At 42.4% G+C, this 22129-nt stretch overlaps 1 protein-coding gene across 6 annotated transcripts in view; it reads left to right on the top strand.

Moving 5' to 3' along the window:
- Positions 1–22129, top strand: part of ablim3 (actin binding LIM protein family, member 3) — a 58092-nt gene that overhangs the window by 25917 nt on the left and 10046 nt on the right. For 3 of the 6 annotated variants that reach the window (XM_050042285.1, XM_050042284.1, XM_050042283.1), the window contains exons 3-13: positions 1611–1794; positions 6348–6463; positions 10637–10763; positions 11269–11362; positions 15269–15356; positions 15450–15508; positions 15617–15688; positions 18133–18294; positions 19999–20028; positions 20194–20320; positions 21951–22046. In XM_050042285.1, coding sequence (XP_049898242.1) covers positions 1611–1794; positions 6348–6463; positions 10637–10763; positions 11269–11362; positions 15269–15356; positions 15450–15508; positions 15617–15688; positions 18133–18294; positions 19999–20028; positions 20194–20320; positions 21951–22046 — 1155 coding nt within the window. The remainder of the gene's footprint in view (positions 1–1610; positions 1795–6347; positions 6464–10636; positions 10764–11268; positions 11363–15268; positions 15357–15449; positions 15509–15616; positions 15689–18132; positions 18295–19998; positions 20029–20193; positions 20321–21950; positions 22047–22129) is intronic. The other 3 variants (XM_050042288.1, XM_050042287.1, XM_050042286.1) reach the window with 2 other exon arrangements.

The following is a 22129-nucleotide window of genomic DNA, read 5'->3' as shown; positions in this document are numbered from 1 at the left end:
AAGGTTTACACTACGTTCACTTGTTCTAAGAAATTCTCATTTACCTAATAGAGTTTTTGATAAAATTGACTTTATATACCACCTTGCTGGCAATAATTGTGGCAGGAGGCATGATGTTTTCAGGTGGTCAATCCGTTATCGTTACTCCTGTCAGTCCGTCCGTCCTATTCTCGTGAATGCAATATTTCAATGCCTTGAAGGAAATCTGTTTGGAATTGAGGATGATCTGCTAAGCTTTTAGTGGTCAAAGGTCAAGGTCACCATGACCGTGCATCTGTCTCATTCTCATGACGGCAGTATCTCAAGAATACCTTGAGGGAATTTCATCAAATTTGGCACAAACATCTACTTGGATTCAAAGATGTACTGATTAGAATTTGGCAGTCAAAGGTCAAGGTCACTGTGACCTCACAAAACATGTTTTTGGCTATAACTCAGGACTTCATGAGCTAATTATGACAAAATTTCACACAAATGTCTAAGAGAGTAAAATGATCAAGTTATGACATTTTATATCCAAAAGGTCAAAGGTCAGCATCACTGTGACATCATATTGTTCTGCAGAAACCCTTTTCTGGCCATTATTCATCATCATAACTCAGGAAGAGAAGGGGAGACATTTGGACTCATTTGTTGACACCAATTTTGGGTGTCCACCTTGAAACTGTGCTGATTGTACAGATCTTCTGTGCTGCCAGGTTGAAGGTGTGTGTGAAGCATTCATGCTTTCACAGACGTGGAAACTGTAACTGCAGCTTGACTGGTTTGAGGCATACAACAGTGAGACGGTAATTCTAGTTATTGATGTATGCATGAAAAATCTGGACTTGTATAACATAGCATGTGACCTCCATCGGTGCCATGTGCGTCAGGTCACAGTACTTTTTCCAGCCGGAGGTTACAATAACTGCCATCTCTTCCTGCTGGCAAACCGCATAGCCTTGGAGAAACCAGAGACCAACAACCACACTGTCTGCTGATCCATGAAAACACCTCTTAGCTATACTGTTACACCCACTGGAATTTACTCTCAGTACATGGCAAAGAGCTGTAGCATACATTGTTAGGATACATAATACACACACACACACACACACACACACACAAACTGGGCACCCACCTCGTACATACACAGCAAATGATTTCAGTTTCTTCCCCATTGGTATTTAATGAAACTGCAGTCAATGTTTTGATGATGCTGGGAACTTGCGGTCTGTTGTTTTGTCTCCGTCCTCACATTGTTTAGTGCAAAATGACTTTTCCACTGATTATATCATTATATTCCCATCAGAGCAAATTGGCTCACCACTGTCTGGAGTGGAATAACTCCCCTAGCAGTCATGTGTGAAGACAAACATACACACAGCAGAACAAGCACACATGCACCCACAAACAGGTAGAAAGGCGGCTGCTCAGACTGAAAAAAGCATCTCAATGTCTCGAGCCTAATGCAAAAAAACAAGGAAAAACAAAGACAGATAAGACATTTGATTTTAAAAGCACATGACAGAAAGTGGAAACATCCGTTGTTGCCCTCATCCACAGGTTGGTGCATAATAGTGTTTTGAGTGTCCTAATGTCTCACTTTCTCTCACCTACTCTCTCCACAGTGTGTAACTGTGATCTGGCGCGATCTGGCTTCTTCCAGAAGAAGGGCGAGTACATCTGCACAGCCGACTACCAGCGCTTGTATGGTACACGCTGCGACCGCTGTGACAGCTTCATCACAGGAGAGGTGGTCTCCGCTCTGGGACGCACGTACCACCCAAAGTGCTTTGTCTGCAGTGTGTGCAGGTACACACACAGAGACACATACACAAACACAGACACACAATCTCCTACTGCACATACAATGCTACAGTAGTTATATGCTGTTCATCAGTTGTCATTTGTCTAGATACATTTTATACACATGGCATCGTGTCTGTCCGTCCAGGGACAGTTTTTTAGGGGTGTCCAAGGAAAGAGGGTGTTATATGCTATATGCTAAATTGTGACTTGTGATATTGTACCAGAGCTTTGATCGGGCCCAAAAAATCTGCCCCGACTCTATATGAACCCACATAGTTTCTGTCAAAGCTCGGCCCAAGACCCAAAAATATATTCACAAACTTAAGTCAACTGCAGTATTTTCAGTGAGGTAACAGACATTTGTGTCATTGGGCATATTCGGAAATAGTCACTCTAAGTGCCAGAGTGCACAAACCATTTGTCATTTCAGAGCACTCTTGGAATATGCTATTCAGTGCATCAGTGGACGAGGCTATGGACACTGTCTGAGATGGAGCAATCGCAGTGAAAGTGAACCTTAGCCGTTCATTACTTAATATAGAAAAAGGAAAATTAGCGCTAAGCCGACCCTGTTTAAGCACAGGATAATGTTGAGAAATCACAGCCTGGGCCTGGTGCCAGTGGGTCGGGTCTCAGTCATGTTCAGGCAGAGAATCAAAGCTCTGTATTGGGCTAAATAAATAACATCGACTTGACTTGATGACTACATAAGGTTGGGCAATAATACAGCCACATTACTGTTTCAGAGTTGTGTTTCTGATCACCTGGCAAAAGTATGTGAAATATTCACTCACACTTAAAACGTTTAGCTTTGTTTTGGTCTCCACCAACCTCTGACGAAAAAAAAAACCCATTTGGCTCTCAAGCAGCATGCTCAGCTATGTTTACCAGCTAGTTATTGTCTGTTAATTGGTATAAGACGATATAAATGTGTCAACCGTCAAGTGATTTACCGTTCTTTCTGTATTAGTTATGCTTAAAATCAAATCAACGAGCATGACTATTTTATGGTACTACTGTAATTTTCTGTGATTTTTGTATCGATGAAGTAACTTATCTTGATTTGCTAGTTATTTAAACCTACATAAATAATTTTCTGGTTTTGAGGGCAGTGCAACAAGTTGTAACAAAACTGACATTATCAACTTGGATAAGTGTTATGCAAAACATTTTAACAAACAGTTGCCTATTCTGACATCTAGCAGACACAGTGCAATATAGCATTTAAATGGAGTCCTGTTTCTGGCCACTCTTCTTTTAGTTCTGTTTTGGTCTCCGTTTTGGTCTCCACCAACTTCCCCAGCTGCAGCCTGCTGAGGCTGGACACAGGGTTGATGAAAGCAGTGTAGAATGAACCAAAACAGTAAAGTTATGGGCTGTAAAACCAAAACAAGGAGCTGAAGAACACACCTCAGCTAATTACATGCTGAAGTTTGCATTAAAAATGACTATATTACAAGATGTACTGATATTACAATATGTGATAGAGGATGTTATCCATACCATGTGCTCCTAGAAGTACACATTTACCCATGCTACTTAAACATAACAGTCTACTTATTGTCTTATAGTATATTTTGCGCATTACTTCATCATGTCTCTATTTGTGCTGCTCTGTATGTGCTTTGTTCTGTGATGACACACAGACGTTCTGATTCATTAGTGAAAGTAGCCTGTAGCAGGCGGAGAACAAGAGATAAATTGTGGAGCTACTGAATAAGAACTGTTTGTCTTTTTGCACCTCCTGACCATGCAATCCATCCTCAGATGACACTGCACAAGTTGCATCTTTCAAAATAAGTAATGCAAAGTTGACTTATATCTTAAGATATGTATGTATATAAAGAAATGAGTCACATAAAGTGGGTTTATTAATGCCATTCAGCTCATGATTCAGTCTTATCTCGGCTCCTGAATGTCAATAAATGTCTAATTGGAAAGCTCAAGCAGCCTGTCATTTTGCTTAGTCGAGACACGATTCCAAAAAGAGAGCTGACCTGGTGTTTCACGCTGTTAGGTTTAGTAAAAGTAGGCCATCTCTCCTCTGACCTCCATCAGTGTTCGTGTTAAGCTCCTGCTGAATGAAGTAAGAGTCAGCATCCCTGTCGGCTCCTTTCCTCCCTTGATTTCACCATTTCGCTCTTCATGTCGCTCTCCCTTCTCTGTCTCTTTTATTCTTAAAAACTCCCATCTCACTGTTTGTTTTCTCTTTGTTTTTCGCTTCATCCCTCCCTGCCTGTGTTAATGTGTTAGAAGGTTTACATAAGAACGATCTCCCTTTACCTCCCTCCAGTGTTTGCCTGTTGTCGTGTATCTGCTTGACATTGGCTGATAAACATGCGGTCATGCCCAGCAGCCGTGGGCGAAAAAAACTGAAACTGAACTGACACCAACTGGCCAGAGACAGTCAGTGGAGCAGCCCAGACAGTGACGGGGATGTCTGTGCATGTGTGTGTGTGTATGTGTGCGTGTCAGTGTGTGTGGAGTCAACTGGAAGAGACAGCGAGAAGCCGAAGGGTGAATCTCTTCTTTCCTGCTCCGTCTGCCCCCTGTCACATCGCTCGCAATTCTGTCTTGTACCTCCTTCTATTTTTCCCCATCCTGTCTTCCTTCTCCACCCCCTCCTCCTTCTGTCTTCTCCTCCTCCTCGTCTTCTTTCTTTTCCTCATCATTACCATCATCATCTCGCCGCTCTTAATCACCATCCGCATCCAGTCGTCCTCCTTCATGTCTTCATCATCATCATCCCTCTCTTTCTTTTTGTCATCAGCTCTAATGATGGCAGATTGCGAGTTTCACTTTTCTGCGCTGAGGTTTTTTAAGAAAGCGGCGGTGATCAAAGCCAGAGGGCACATCACTAAAGACAGAAATAGCTTTACTTCTGTGGCCAGTTTAGGCAAAAAAAAAGTGGGGGGGATAAAAAAACATGCATTAAATATGTAAACAGAGTAAATTTTTAAAGCGCCGAGAAAGGCTGACAAGGCAAGAACGTCTTGAGGGAGTGAGCGCAACACACAGGTAAAGACAAGGTCAAACACATACTCCTCTGCAACATCGCGGCATATCGTCAGCGTGAGTTGGACTATAGACTCGGATATCTATGGTCAGGTGCTTATACATGCAAGATTTAACCTGCCATCATAGGATTTCAGGAGGATGCAGGGGGCATGTCATCCTCAATATTTAGAACGTGGGCCTTTGCTCTCCCAATAAAAACCTGAACGTTGCAGAGGACCAAATTAAAGACATTGCCACCTTAAATTGATGCAGAAAAGGGACAAGCTGACCCCCCATTTTATAAACTGTGCCCCTCCAGTGTTGAAACCAAACGTAAGCTCTTGTCTGTCATGCTTGGACGTGGACACAAACCTAGAAAACAGGCTTATATTTTGCTCCTGTCAGTTAAATTAGAAATTAAGAATTGAGTTTACGAACAGATGGTTAACATTGGGATCAACTGAAGAGTGAAATTAAAATTAATTTATACCCCTTATCAGTTTTCACTGACTTGTGTCCCTTTCAGTATTTACCAGGGCCGTGGCACTTCCCTCCACACACACACACACACACACATTTAGACAGTAATGGTTGTAAAATAACTCCCTAGAAACACACTTTCGAGGGCTCACAACCTCTGCAGCTGCGTGCATATATTGCACAAGCCTTTGTACATGCTTGCCTCTGTACATCTCCAAGTGCGTACATGGATGTAACTGCACTCTTGTGTGCTGACTGTGAGCTCTGCTGGAGACTCTAGCCTCCCTCTGGGTCTTGGCTCTGGCTCCAGGCCTCGGCGGGGGAGTAAAAGGATTACTGCCGTCTATGTCTTTTTAAACAGCCTTCCCTAAGCCTTTTAGCTCCCCATTCATTCTCACGTCCTCCCCAGTCATAAAGAAATCAATCTGTCTGTACAAAAAAATGCCACAGAACAGGAAAGAGAGACAAAACAGTGCATCATTATGTGGTAAATTTAATTTCATAGGCACTGTTTTGCTGTCATGTACTCTGCTTGTTTGCGTGTGTGTGTTTATGCTTGTTAAACTTAGTTTAGAGTTAAAGTGGTGAAGAAAATTGTGACCTGGTGGCACCAGCTGTGTAAGGAGTGAGCATGGCAGAGCGAACTGGGCGGACGGACTGAGAGAGAGGGAGACATTAAGATCAGTATGCACTTCACACAGTCTCCCTAATAAGTTTTCATTCTCACTGAGAGAGCCAGTTTTCCTTTCAGAAGCCCGTGGCAGCGTCACATTATCGCCTCTTTAATCACAGAGCAGCCAGGTGCTCCTGCAACAATCAACGTCCTATTAACCCGTCGCCTCGACTGTTTGGAAATGTATTTTCAGGTTCGGTAGGGGATGTCAGACTGTATTTAGCTTGTGTCAGCAGGATTATGGCCTGTCTGTCACCCAATCATGTTTCTGCCAGCACCCATTTGTTATTTCCATGCGTACGCTTGGGTTTAATGTAAACACACAGAATCACTGCAGGCATTTTCATCTCCTATTGTGCGCCTGTTTTCTAATTCTCTCCTCTCTGTATTTTCTTCTCCTCCTCAGTAAACCCTTCCCCATCGGAGACAGAGTGACGTTCAGTGGAAAGGACTGCGTGTGCCAGCAGTGCTCTCGCACACTCGTCAAGCCAAATGAACCGATCAAGATCCACGGGCCCAGCCGTAAGTCCGGCGTCCGCCTCGCTCTGTCCGTTCTGTTTAGGGCCACCAGTCGCTACAGTGTGCTGAGTCTAATGCGATGTGTCCACGAGGCCCATTTAGCTCATTTAGCTAATCAAGTGTCTGTCAAATCAGTGGTCCGACCTGTCGCGCTGATTGCCAGCTGAGAATTATGCAACACAAACAGACACATCATTCATTCATTACTGTCAGCACTAAACATACAAGAGAACAGAGGATTTTATGTAATCAGTGTACATCTGGTCATATTACAGCATAAGTATATAATGAGCCAAATATCCTGTGTGTTAATAGACAGGTGGGAAGGGTGCACAGCCCTCACCCTTTCAGAAAAAAAAGCAGGAAAATGACAAATCATGATCCCACAACAAAGCAGTAGTGATTGATAGTGAATCATTTGTTAAGTGTGGCATAGAGGCAGCAGGCTGCTGCTCACTGGCTGTGCAGCAATAACAGATGGTGGAGAGGCAGTGAATAACTGTCCTCCCCAGATCGCTCCATTCAGGAAAATGAAATCCAAATGGCTCCCCAGGTACGTGTTCATCACTCCGTCTTATGAGGAGACAGTCGACGGGATGGGACACAGAGTGCAGACGCTAAATGTAATGCACTGGCTTTTACAGCCTGTTCCTCTGTCATTTTGATATTTAAGAATGCAAATATATGCTCTGTGTGCAACAGTGGTAGAAATCCTTTTAGCCAGAACAAGATGATTATTTCAGGGGAAAAGGCCCAGAACAGTCACAAGATCACATGCTGCAAAGAATTATCAGTGGACGTTTTCTTATGTATGCATCAATGACCAAACACTTACCCTGAGTAATGTAGTTTTATAACCTCAATCAAAGTTTTAGTAGACTGTCTTAATCCTTCTTTGTGTCTCCTTAAAGCAGCAGTTCAACTTCTTGGAAACACGCTTATTGCTTTCTTGCTGAGTTTGGTAAAAAGATTGCACTCTCATGCTTCTAACAGCAGGCTGCTAACTCAGCTTAGCACAGTTGCTAGCTTTGTCCGAAGGCAACGGAGCCAGCATCTGCTTTTTTTATGGATTTATACAAATGAGATACATTGTGCTAATCAGTAAGCTTTAGGGGTGCTGGTAAGTGGATTTTGTTAGCTTTGTACAGAACCAGGCTAACCGTTTCTCCGCGTTTGCAGTTTTTATGCTAAGCTAAGCTACCAGGCTGCTGGCTGTATCCTTATATTGAAATTAACTGACAAATATGAAAGTGGTGTCGATCTTCTCGACTGATAAAACAGAAAAATAAAAAGAAAATAGAATATAGAAAGACATCTTACAAACTTGGATGACACGCCAAATTTGACATAGTTGAATAATTTGCTCAGTGTAGTAAATCTGCAGTCTATGATGACTTCACTTCAAATTGATCAAGGGATTAAAAGAACTTTTTAGCCCCCAAAATGAAAATTTGTAAATCAGTTCTTCACCCCGTGTTAGGTTGAATTTTTGAAGAAAATTGTATTTTTCTTGCAAGCGTCCAGTGAACAAAGAATCCAAAAACAGGGAAAATTCTTGGTGACCTGAAGTAAAAGGGGTCCGCGGTCAAGAACAGTTCCTTTCTCGGCTGCCTTGATTAATTAGTTTAGTGTCATTGTGTGGCTTTGCTGAATACGAATTAACCCTTTAAAACACAGAGGTTACACAATAACACAAAGTAACTAACTGATCAAGACAGTGGTGGACTCCCAGCTTCCATGTTCAGTGAGGTAATATTACTGTTTTTGTCAATGGAGTCTGGATTTTTATAGAGAGCATAGATAAGTTTAAGTTTCAGTTCAGTTCCCTGTCACAAAAGGGCTGTCTGTTTGGAAAGCATTACAAGACTTGGATTACACTGCACAAGGTGTGTGAGAGTCTTTAAATAGATGTAAATAGATACAGTAGTAGTTTTGCTGTTGTTAATTGTGGCCCCTTTAACTTAAGTTCATCAAGAATTTTCTCAATTTTTGCATTCTTTATTTAACGTAACACAGGTTGAGTAATTCATATACAAATGGTCATTTGAGGGTTGAAGTATTCCTTTAAGAGGTGTACAGTGTAAACTGCATTGTTCCCAGTTTGAATTCGGTCGGGGACAATTGTTGCGTGTCATTTCCCCGCAGTCTCATCCTACATCATTTTCTTTCTGCCTCTGAACTATACACTATCAATTAAAGGGAAAAATTGTATACATACACATGAACATCATAAAGACAGATCCTGGAGGTTGGTGTAATTTAGAATTAAGACTAGAGCCAGAGAGAAACAGCTTTGTCAAACAGTAACAAAATCTGCAAACCAGCTCCTCTAAATCTCACTAATTACATGTTAAATCATGAAAAACCTGTGTTGAAAAACAACAATTTATCATTTTATGGGGGCTTATGTGCTGGATGATTCCAACAGTTTTTTTTTTCTTTTTGCTCTTCAGACAGAACCAGACTCATCAAGAAAGCGAATTACTATAAGGGTATTTTCAAACATGTCGAACTAACCCTTGAAAGGAGCACTAAATCACACAGGGAGAGCAGGGAGCTACTGCCGCTGCACTCATGTCTGCGAGTTGAAACATTCAAACATGTTGCCAGGGTGTCTACAGGTCCTTAAAAAGTCTTAAAATATCTTAAATTAAGTTTTCTTGATATATGGCCTTTAAAAGTCTCAAATTGTCTAAATTCAGATTACATGGGTCTGAAATATTTTCATTCACATTACTGCGAAAATTTCTCTACCCTGACAGACCCAATAACTGTTTACAATCATTGGACAGACAGAAATATTGCAATAATAAATAGCATTTATGACAGTGATGACATTTTGTTTTGTTTTTTTACATTAAACACATTAAACTTAAGCTCACCCAGTTGATGTCATGTTTGACTTATTTTTCATTTGAACTGACATCAGTGTGTTTACTTGGAAAGAGCGCACACACACACACACATATATAATGTGTATTTCTGTTGCAGGTTTGGTCTTAAATTTCATATAAGGTGGTATTTAAAAAGGTCTTAAAAAGTCTTAAATTTAATTTGGTTATATCTGTAGACACCTTGCTTGCACTGGCTGTGCCCCAATTAGTGATGTTATATTTTGCTTTTGACAGCTCATGAAAACACCAGCTGTGACATCACCGACTGGGGTGTGGCCAGAAATGCAACAACAGTGCAGAGGCAGTTTTCTCTCCTCTGTCTCCTTCTCATTAGTGTTCATTTATATGTAACCATATCAAACAATTTCTCCTCACAAGCTCTGTTGCGTAACTGTTAGCCGTTCAAATACCTTTTTTATTCAGAGGCTAAAATGGGAACTGTATCATGACTCAGAGGAAAATCAGCTGTGCGCAGTCACAGTCTCGGGCTGCAATCCCGGCCCCATGGACTCAGCACTATCACCACCAAATGACAGTAAAGATTTATTTGGACTGCAGAAAACCGACTCAATACACTGCAGGTTTTTCTTTACTGCAAAACACAGTTTGTCTTGGCTGACAGGGCGGAGTGGAGTGGTCCCTTGTGACTCCAGCCTTCTCTCGGGGGCAGTAGACCGGGTCAAAAAGGGTAAGCTAGGCCAAACGTCTTCCAAATGGAAACAAATGGAGCGCTGACCTTTTTTCAGCATTTTGTCACTCCGCAGCCATGCATCATTTGTAGCCTCCGTGCTGTCCTGTTTCTTTCTTGCCCTGTTAGCGGTGGTCAATAATGCCTGCTGGCGCGTCATTCTTAGAGAAGTTGAATAGTGCAGTCTGCTTGTATACAGTGTGTGCTGGTGTGTGTGTTGGAGAGAAACAGACAGAGAGAGAGATTCATACATGTCTCACGTGGGGATTTTATGCAACTGTTCTCACCCTGAGGCTATTTCAGTGATTCTTGCTTCCTGCCTGCATTCAATCATGTTTAACAGTGCTTACAGTTAAGAGAACAAGCCTCACAGCTCTGCAATATCCCGCATTAGTACAGCTATTGATTAAGAAGGTGGCTGTGCCAAAGGGGTAGAAAACTACACTTAGGAGCACAGTTGGTGTTTAAAGACATACAATTATACCTTGGCTCACTTTGTCTATCCTTCCTTTCCTCCTCTGTCTGCATCCTTCCCCAATCCTGTCTCTCTTTCCGTTCTTCTTCCTCTTTCTCTCACACACTACTCCTCTCCAGACTGTGCTGGGTGTGGAGCTGAGATCAAGCAGGGGCAGTCTCTCCTGGCGTTGGAGAAACAGTGGCACGTCAGCTGCTTCAGATGTCGGACCTGCAACATGGTCCTCACCGGAGAATACATCAGCAAGTGAGTGTGTGAAGAGAGTCGCAACGTCTTCAAGCGACTTATTTTCATGTCTCATGTCTCACAAGTAGACATACTGGACTTTTAATATCCAGTGTCTTCCCAGATAGGCTAAACCAGTGGTTCTCAAGCTTTTTCATGTCCCCTGAATTGATACACTTTAGGTCACGGACCCCTATTTGATAAGATTTAACTTCAGGGATCCCCAACTGAAAACATACCAGAATTCTGTAGTTGTTAACCACAGTTGAGGAAATAATAAACCTACGTTCAGAATAGTCAGACTTATAAAGGGCTGGGTTAATTAACTGGAGAGTCTGGGGTCTTTTTACCATTAAACACTTCATTTCCTGCATTCTGGTGACTTTTTATGCAACAGTTTGTACTTTTTGTGCTTTCTGGGACTCCTTTAAGGACCCTTAGGGGAACCCTGTTTGAGAACTACTGAACTAAACTGTGCATTTAAGACGCTACAGCAGTACTTTTTTGTGTATTCTCTACGTTGCAGGGATGGAGTGCCATACTGTGAGGCAGATTACCACGCCCAGTATGGGGTGAAATGTGAGACCTGCAGCAGATACATCAGCGGAAGGGTTCTGGAGGTAAGAACGGGACCAGATATCAACGTGAGGCGGCGGTGGTAGCAGAGATTTTGACACACCAAATTCTGCAGCAATACGGAAATCCAAATTGGGAGTTGACTGCGGCGACTGAATGTAATCAGTGTTATCAGAATTGAGCAGTTGCATTTTATTCTCGCCTCTGTTTAAGCCCAGCTGTGCTTTGGGGAGTGAACGACTTAAGATTGGCCGGTGATAAAAATTTTGTGCTGCTTTACTAAACTAAAACAAATTCACTTGGTCAAACGTCGGTGCTCACCCACTTTTCGACTGTTACTTTTGGAAGCACGGTTGAGCAGAACACAGGCCTGCCTGCACCAACAGGAGGTAAAAGACTGAATCATAATAACGTGTAAGGAGTTCAGAAGAAAAGGGAGTTATAAAAAGATCAGAGGGTAAGGAGTGAAGGGAAAAGATGGAAGGAGGAAAGACACAGAAAAGCAAATTCTGCAGTGATAGAAATGTGCGTGCTCTTACGCTAAAGCACTTTTAAAAAGAAGATGGAAGGGGGAGTCAACAGTGGAGAGAGAGGAGAGCAGAGGAGAAGGAGCTGAGGAGGACAGATGAAAGAAAGAAGTGAAGGGAAAATAATGAGGGGAGTAGGTTTGAAAATAACGAAAGTGATAAAGCGCACATGCTAATTAAATGTTTTGGAAGAGTCTCTGGAGGGTGTCGCTCGTCTGTCGGGACCTGAGGAAAGGGAGCAGACGTAGTAAAACTTTGGTCGGACACACACACATGTGCACACACACACTCACACGGGGCCTTGTTGTCCCTGTGCTCCTTTACTTGTCAGAATGGCTGGTGTAAAGTGTTTTGTTCCTGACTGTCAGCCTCTCTGGGCTATTTATAGACATGGGGACATGTCAGCCTTTATCTGTGAGTCTCCCTCTCTGTCTCTTTTCCCTCTATGTCTCTCTCTCTCTAACTCTCTGATCGCTTGTGTGTGCGCGCATGCATGACTATCATTCTTTTCTGCTGTCAAATTTTGATATCATAATGATTTGCTTCTTTAAGATGCAGCGTGCAGCTGATTTGACTCACAGAAAGTCAGATCCATCAACACCAACTCCCAAAACATACAATATATATATATATATATATATATATATAGGATAAGAATAACCCAGAAATTCCATCTGGGCACTTTGATAGATGCTGTACTCATTTTTGGCATTTTATTATAGTCTTTTGACAAAAATGGACTGGATATTGGATGGACCCGGTTAACAGCCTAGCAGCAGCATTCTGGATTATTTGAAGACGATTCAGAGAAGATTTGTTTAGACAAGTAAAAAAGGAATTACAGAAGTCCAGTCAGGAGGACAAAAAAGCATGGATAATCATCTCTACTTCAGGTCTAGACACCACAGACCTGAGCTTTGCAGTATTCCTAAGCTGAAATAATCATGAAAGCATAAAACAGATGGGTAAAATAAGATCCAACACATAAGAGCAGTATAGATAAAACACCAGCATCTATAGGTAACTGAGGAGTAACATCAAACGACCCACTAGATTAAGTGCTAAAAGTGCATTAAAAAAGTCAGCCCTATTGCACAATTATTTAATATGCCAAATGGCCTGCTGAGCTATGTTTCTAATGGTTAGGAGGCGGACAGGTTCAGGATATGAAAAGTTCTGGTCTTAATGCTTCTTCTTGGTCAGAAAGGCCAAATAACATATATCATGGCAAGCTGTGGAAGCTTCACAACGTGGTTTTAAATGAATAAAATCAAAAGCTTGTCTCGTAGTCTGATTGTAAATAAATACAGAAAATAGCACCCTGGAATAGCCTGTTGATGAACCGCCTGGTCATCTACATCTGGGCGAACTTGCAGCCTGACCTAACCACCCTGCATATTCATCCGAGCGTGCTGGTTTGTTTCAAGCAGCAGCCTCTTGGGCTGGAAAATGCACAACTGCCAAAAACTACAGTCCCTCGAATGGCATCTTGAGGTTAGCCCCAGAAGCAAATCAGTCCCTCTAGAAACACGTGTTAAAATGCTCAACTTCACAGCAGGAATTAACATATTTACAACCTGGTACAAAGAACAGTTTTGGTCTCTAAGTGTATGGGTGGTGAATTTTTATATAACTCACTCAAGGCTTAAAGTTATGCATAATTAGGGGTGTGGCCTCATTGAGTGGCAGACTGTCTGCAAGGCACCACCTTAGCTAATTGGTCAGATCCACCCCTCGCTCTTCCTCAGATATTGTCACCTCCAACTCCAAAAATCCAAAATGCCAAACTCAGCTTCAAAAGGCTTCAGAGTAGTCCAGAAGCCAGTAGGTGACGTCACAGTGGCTATGCCCGTTATTTTATACAGTCTGTGATTAGTTTACATGTGTGTGGCTGACTTTGAGTTACTTTAGGAAACTCAAAAAAAATGATTTCACAGATGCATGCAGGTCATTGAATAAGGCTTTACATGTTAGACATTTCATCGTAGTTCTTGTGTGAGAAAAAGCCAACACATTTTTTCATCATTTTAATTGATGAATGCAGTGCTGCACAGAAGCCACTAGATCCTCCATTTATCAATTTAAAAGTATAATTTCCACGTCTGTGCAGTTAGGCGTACTGATCTCTCCACTCTCCTACATTTAAACCCAGACCAATCTGTCTGTGTTTGTGTCTGTGTGGATGATTAGGCTCGTTCCACAGAGCCACTCTCCAGTCCAACTTTCCAGAGCCAGTGGTCGTTAGTTTAATGAGTAGGTTAGAATAGATGGAGAAGGGGAGAAATAAAGACAGGAAGCGGAAGAAAGAGGAGCATGAAACATCCTTTCTTTAGTTTCTCCTCTTTCCCTCTCCTTCCTCTGTGTCTTAGCGCGTCAATAAATATAGCAGCCTATTAATGCCACCGGAGAGAATGAGGGCCTCATTAGGAATGCTAACAGCAGTTGTTGAACTGATACCGCGCAACCACAGACGGTAAACGCTTTGCTGCTGGGAAAGTAAGGGACGGAAATGCTGCATCCTCTCCTGGCTTTCCTTTCAGAGTAACCTGAGACGGATAAGGAGAGCAGGTATTGGTTAAAATGCAGCTCGGATACGATTAAGAACTGTGCTGTGCAACTCTCAGAGAGACTGCATTCGTCAGAGAGGCCTGGTTTCCTGCAGATTGCATGAAAGTATCAGTTTTTATGAAAAGCGGGGAAAGTCAATGCAGCATAAAATGACATAATACCCCGCCACACACACTCAAGCACAGAAGCTGGGTGTGTTCGGATGAAACGGTTCAGGTCTCCTCGACACCGGCCACATGTCAGCCGTGCTTCTATAAATAGAAATTCTCTAATGGTGTGTCAGGAAGGCAGAGGTGACAGGACAGGGCCACGCCTCAGCTGTCAGCCCCGCGGAGACACGTGTGAGGAACATCAGGACCGTGAACTGGACTGGATTAATGGATGGGAGCTGGCGCAATGACATCATACTGCATCATTTCATGTGTCCATTTCACCTGTTTGGATGTGTTCCCCCGGGGCACTCTGAACATCCAAGGACATGTATCGCACTCTTGTGTCCTTCACTTACATGGCCACCTACTTCCCTCTTTCTCTCTGTTGCGTACACACACACATGCACACACTAACACTTTTCTTCATGTGACTGACCTACAGGGATCTTTGCTCTAAATATGGCATGAATGAGAATGGGTGGTGGCCATCATGTGATTGCTGATGAACAACTACAGGCTATGCAATAATGTCTCAGTAGATTATGAGGCCAATGGTGGTCAGGTGATATACAGCGGAAAACATATGGAGATAATGACCTGCTCATTTGTAGATTAACCCTCACTCTGTGAAACTCTTTATGATGATAATTTATGTCCAGTCACGCCTCTTTCCCTCTCCTCTCCTCTCCTCTGCTCCTCACAGGCGGGAGGGAAACACTACCATCCGACCTGTGCCCGATGCTCCCGCTGTAACTTGATGTTCAAAGAGGGAGAGGAAATGTACCTGACAGGTGAAACCTAATGCCATCACATTGACCATGCCCATGTAGACGAATGCATGGCATGCGGTAACACCCAATGCCAATCTGTCTTCTATTCCTCAGGTTGTGAGGTGTGGCACCCATTATGCAAGCAGGCGGCGAGGGCGGAGAGGAGACTCAGGGTGAGATAGAGTTTGAAATGAAAATGGTGTGATAAAATGAAAACTATTTTCTCACTGTGTGCGCTCTCCGCTCTTTTTTTTTCTTCTTTGTCTGTTTGTACCTCACAGCACAGACGCCTGTCAGAGGCCTCCATCTCTCCGCCGGGCTCCTCCATAGGCTCTCCCAGTAGGGTTATATGCGTGAGTAGCCTATAGCTTTGCAGATTGTAGTGACTTTTAGCTGCCACTGCCACTGAGCTTACCCTAAAAGCACAATTACGACACCAGAAACACAAGCACTACCCATAGGCTTGAATGGTTAAGCACCAACCTGAGAGGCTGCTCACTCCCTTGGCCTGTTCACTTGTCTGTGTCCTAACCTCTGTTGTCATCAGTAATGTGGCAGGAGTGAAAGAGAAGTGAGAAAATCACGAAGTATCTTGTCACAACACAACACAGTGTTAATGGTTTATATCTGTGAGGACCATCTACAGTCATCAGTAATGATAGAAAGTGATTTGCAAGTCAAAAAACACATGAAGGTTCGGTTATGTGTCGGTAAAAATTGGGCTACATTTGGAAAGGCAGTGTCAGGCGACCGCCCACTGTGGTCCAGATTAAAACTCTCACAACAGATATTTGATGGATGGCATGAAATGTTATACAGACCTTCATGGTCTCCAGAGGATGAATGCTAATGCTGTTAGTGATCCCCTGAGTTTTCAATTAGCGCCACCAGCTGGTCATAGTTATCAAATGTCCAGTGAAATATATCAACATCCACAAGATGGATGGGCCCCCAGGAGGTTGGCAGTTTTCATTTTGAGCAATCTCAAAAAATATTTAATTATACAGCCATAAAATTCTGAACAGATATATGACCTCCCCAGAGGATGAATCCTAACGACATTGGTGATCCACTGACTTCTCATGAAGAGCCACCATCAGGTCATGTTAGCATGCTGATGTTAGCATTTAGCTTATAGTGTATCTACTGTACATGCAGCCTTACAGAGCCACTTGCACGACTGTAGACTCTCTAGGTAATAAAGCAGGTATAGAGTGCTGCAGGGATGAAGTTTAAATGTAGGCTTGCCAAGGAGTGGGCATCGCCCTAGTTCCCTCGACAAAAAGCCAATCGGATTTTTCCATTGGATTTTAGATAAGCACAGTTTTATTATTTTTGAAGCATGAATGCAATCGCCAGAAGTAAAAAGCTAATATTAGAATATAAATGAACTACACCAGGGTGGCATGACTTCAGCATCACTGTGTTTGGTGCGGTTTGGCATCATGACAATCTGTAGTCTCAATTAGCAACTTGTTAGACACCGAAAAGCTTCAAAATTCATGGGTAGGATATTTACTGACGTATTGTAAGGCAGTCCACAATAGTTAAGTTTGTGCCCCTACTCTTACCTTACAAATGTTTTCCTTGTTGCTAGATTACATGAAGACAGCAAGTTTTAGCAGGAGTCAGTTAGTAAAGGTTGAATGGTGCTCATGGCTCATTGCATGGACAGTGCTAGCTTGCTGTTCTGTGCCTGAGCTAGAGACCGCAACCCAGCAGAGTTGCCTTCACTGATGTAAATGGCTGCATGTTCAGTACTCACCTGCTGAAGTTAAGTAAAGTGCAGAAGCTGAAGATTCCTTGTCCCGTGATTTCCACCTACGAATATCCAGGATGAAGGAACTGGATGTGCAAAAAATGCTAACTCATTTCTGAGGTTTAGGACTCATTTCTGCACCACAAGAGAGGAATGAAATCCCAAATAGTTAAGGCACATTAATTAAATTTGAAAAAAAAAAGGTTTAATGTAACCCAGACTTTTTAAAATAACTTTAATATTTCAACCAAATGTATCCCAGTTTTAAACTTGACACATACAGGTTTTGATGTGCAAATCATCAAATCAGTATCTATCTATATATCTATCTATCTAGATAGATAGCTTTATAGATAGAGAAAGACAGAGAGAAGCTAGATGAGGACCATACCAATGAAGGTTTCTGTGAAGGTTGTCACTCTGTACATTACAAAGTTGGACAACTTCCATGTAAAAAGGAGGCTTCAGCCAGCTATGGAACAATGTCCAACTGTGCTGCTTGGCAGTCTGCTGGATGCTGCTGCTGCATGTCGGCAGTATTAGCATGTCAAGGGTTGTCTGCATGCAAGCAGGAGTCACCGCTCTCTGCTCAGCCCTGCCCTGCTCTGCTCTCGTCTCATAATCAATGACCTTTCTGTTTAAGGTGATGGATGAGGGAGAAATGCAGTGTAAGCACGCTTGTTGTCCATACTGTCTCCTCTCCCTCTCTCCCGCTCTCTCTCTAGCTGTCTTTGCTCCCTCTGCTCTCTTTCTCACACTTGCTGAGCTCCTGAAGGTCAACAACTTACACTGCTGTCAGGTTCTGCGGCGTACATGTGTACTTTTTGATGAGCACACGCACACGTATGTGCATGTGCAGGCTTGTGCGTGCTTCATCAGCTCTTTTTCACTCCTCTCACTGCTGCATGATCTGCTCACTGTCACTGGTGGAGTTTCCATTCTGCTCTGTTACTGTGCATCGTCCATGTGGTTGATGTTGGGTGGTGTTGCTGTTGTCTTTGTGTTTGGTGGGTGTATGTGTGTGTGTCCTCTCTCCAGGCCAGAGTGGAGAATCAGTTCCTAGATTATAAGGACCTAGCTGCCCTGCCAAAGGTCAAGGCCATATACGAGGTCCAACAGCCAGACCTCATATCCTCCTCATACCAGCCCTACCACAGATACACCTCTGATGACAGGCTAGAAACTTACAGCTATGGGGAGGTACTACTGCTACACACTCCAGGCCGAACTTAGCACTGGTCTCATTGTTGGTCTGTTTTTAGAAGAAAACTCTTTACTTAGTTTTCAGATGGAATTGTGCTGAAATAAGTGTGTGTCATTATTACAACTCAGTCACATATGTAGTATCTGTAAGGCTCATTATTTTCATGTTTTTATTTTTCAAAAATTGATTGAATGGATTATTTTGTTTCGGTAAAGTGTGATTAAGAAATGGAAAATTCGAAAATTGGGTTAAAAATTGCAGCTTTCAGAGCAAACACTTGATTTAACATGTTGATGAATGTTTTTTTATTACGATTTATTTACAACAACTGACTCTTTTTTGAGATTAAGATAAAAAAAATATATATCATTTTTAACCAAACATAATTTTAAATTTCTGGGAATTTTCAGTGAAATTTGATTTTGAAAATGATGAGCCTGAAGTACTTATGAATAATTTGTATTTGATTGGTGGATTTTACTGCCCATACACAAATGATTCACATCAGTTTCTGGTAAATGTCTTTTTATAAGTGCACCATACTAAAAGGAATAGTTAAACCTTTTTTGGAATTACACTTACTAGCTTTTTGCTGAGAGTTAGATGTTTGCTTAGTATGAAGCTAGTGCCCACAGGCTATTAGGTTAGCTTAGCATAAACACTGGAAACAAAGGGAAACAGCTAGCATGGCTCTGTCCAATAATTAAAAAAAAAATAAAAAATCTGTCCGCTAGCATCTCCAAGGGGCGGTGCACATGCTGCGTCATTAACGGCCTGGAAATCGCAAGGTCGGACACTGGGCGCTACTTTTGTGCCTTTTTTGAGCCAGCTTTCAAGAGGGCAGTGGTAGGTTGTGTCTGAGGTTGCTAAGCAACCTTAACAAGTACTGTATCTAGCCAATTTACCTGAAATTCTGAGGGCAGTGCTGATCATCTTCCAGGCGCTGTTTGTGTATAGGCCTGTTGTGTGTGGGTATAGTGTCCGTGAAATAGATGAAAAGCTTTGGCAGCCTGGCATCAAAACGATCAACTTTTCCATATTTACCAAAGACTGATATTTTCAGAGGAAGGGAAAGATATCTGTCAGCTGTTATTGGTTGTTCCTTGTCACGGCATGTGATGCGCGCTGCTGCATCCCAAAGGTTAAACTTGATTTATCTCAAAGTACAGTCGTCGCGCCCTGAAAAATAGGTTCTCGGGAACGCGTGCACGCTGCAACAGCGTCGCTCTGGCGTTTGAGCGCACCTGCCACGTGTCCTCATTGAAAACACTGAATTTGAGTGTGCAAAAAATGCGGCATGTGTACGGCCCCTAAAGCTCACTTACTAAGCCAAGCCAAAAAATAGTTCAAACAAACCACAACTTGACACTAATAAAGTAAAAACAGATATAAAGTGTTAATGATCTTTAGACAGACATGAGAGTGGTATCCATCTTCTTTTCTAACTTTTGGCAAGAACATGAATTCAATTTCAAACTATTCCTTTAACTGATGTTAAAATGATTATGTCATCACTTTTTCCAATGCAGAAAACCCCACCAGTCATCCATGTAAGCCTAAACAAAGCACAGACTGAATTTAAAAAGATTGTCTGATCTTTTTTTTGTGTAATCCTGCAAATACATGATACATGATGTGTTTTTATTCACCACTGTGCTACAATATAAATGATAACTCTTCTCTCTCCACTGATTCTACAGTCACTTGGGACACTCTCTCCCTATTCTCAGGTGAGCATTCTTTCTCCCGCCATAAATACCAGAGCACTTAAGACGAGTTTAAACAAGTGAACTGTCTGTTGTCATTTTGACCTGTCACTAAGCTATTTGTCTCCTGGTTGCCCCCAGCTCTTTTTTTTTTACTTCTTCTCCACCTCTTCTCCGTTGTCTTCTCAGGACTACGACAACCTGGATATGAAGCAGAGGCAGTGCTCCAGTCCAGGTTACATTGACTCGCCGACATATAGTCGTCAAGGCATGTCACCCATCATGCCTCGCTCTCCGCAGCACTATGCCTACCCGGGTGAGTCAGATGGCGCCCGCTGCAAATTGTCTGCTTATGACCTCAGAGTTTAATATCAGTCTATTGAAAAAAGTATTAAATGAAATCAGTCATGCTGTTCTAAATGTGAAATGCAATTTGAACAAAGATGAAGCACAATGGAGTTTCTGAGCTGACTCATTTTTTAATTTTGAGAATGATTCTACTGAAGTTAAGCCCTTTAAAGGAATAGTTTAACATTTTGAGGAATACGCCTTTTTTTCTCTCTTGTTAATATTGAGAAGAGAAGATTGTCACTACTCTCATATGTGTCTGTTCAGTGTGCAGATACAGCCAGCAGTCAGTTAGCTTAGCTTAGCATAAAAAGTGGAAACAAGGGGAAACAACTAGCCTAGCTCTGTCCAAAGGTAACAAAATCCACCTACGTACCAGCACCTCTGAAGTCTTATCTTCATTGTAAGGTTGCCAGGTAACCAGAGGAGACTACAATGAGTTAATGCTCCTGTTCAAGAAATTGTCCCGCAAACGGCTTATCGACATTTTTACACTTAAGGTTTCATAAGAATTTTGAAAAACAAGATATAAAATTAATTAGTTAGCTTCAGAGGTGCTTGAAAGTAGATTTTGGGCAGAGCCAGACAAGCTGTTACCCTCTGTTTCCTGTCTTTATGCTAGGCTAAGCTAACCAACTTCTGGTTTTGGCTTCATAATTAGCATACAGACATCAGAGCAGTATCTATCTTCTCATCTAACTCAAGGCAAGGGTCGATTTATAGTTTCCACGTTACCCTGAAGGTCCGCTTTGTTCTGCGTGACATAAACGTCCGCTTACAGACCATTTTTGTGACAGCACAGACTGTACGCATAACAAGCGTGGAGACTGGGCATGCGTCAGTCTCTTGTTCCAAGCGCCAGCTGCAGCGGCCTCACCACGGTGAAGATAGTTTTACGTTGGATATTCGTCTGACATTCACTGTAGACCCAGCAGCATCTTTTTAGTTTCACTTTCCCCCGATGACCCAGCAGCATCTTTTTAGTTTCACTTTCCCCCGATTCTGACAGTAGTAGGACAGTAAACTTGCCTCCCAGCCCCCTGTTCACTGCTGCCGGCTGAAGCGGACCCTCAATTGTACTATGAATAGAACCGCGTGACCGCAGCTGTCCTCTGACGTTCAAAGCGGCCTGTCTGAGCCTTAAGGAAACAAATAAGCGTTTTTCCCCAAAATGTCAAACTGCTCCTTTAAGAGAGATCAAATTCCTTGTCATTGCCATTTGTATGTCATTTCCACTCTAATATATTAACAAAAATACCATCATATAATTTTTGCGGTGACAAGATTCACTGGCGTACAGCAGAATCTCTTTCACTTCACTCCAAAATAGTTGTTTGGCTATCTCATATGCTGCGGTCGCTCCTTTGCTGTCATTTCATTTAACTCTTACACATGTGCATTATGACTGTAATTACTGTCATAGGAAGACAAGTCAATAACCTTTGTAACTGCACAGGTGGAAAAGTTACCAGATGTCCCTTTGTAATCTGAATGAATGATTAAGCTGTTTGGTTTTCATCTGCATGGATGAGACTTGCGTTGAAGCCTTCCTTCATGCTCATTTTTCCTTTGCTGTGATTGGCTGTGGCTGGCTGCAGGCTCTGAAAGTGGCAGAAGTTCACCTTATTACGGCCAAGAGGGGCGGTCAAGCACACCCACCACAAACCAGCCCCCTAAACATTTTCATGTACCAGGTAGGACTCCCCATCTCCCCATTACGCTCCTCACGATCTCATAGTTTTTTTTTGTTTTTTTTGCTGTGTGGGAAGATTTCATC

The sequence above is a fragment of the Epinephelus moara genome, chromosome 4 (assembly GCF_006386435.1).
Source record: "Epinephelus moara isolate mb chromosome 4, YSFRI_EMoa_1.0, whole genome shotgun sequence".
In the NCBI taxonomy this organism is placed as follows: Eukaryota; Metazoa; Chordata; class Actinopteri; order Perciformes; family Serranidae; genus Epinephelus; species Epinephelus moara.
This window is presented reverse-complemented; position numbering and strand designations above follow the sequence as displayed.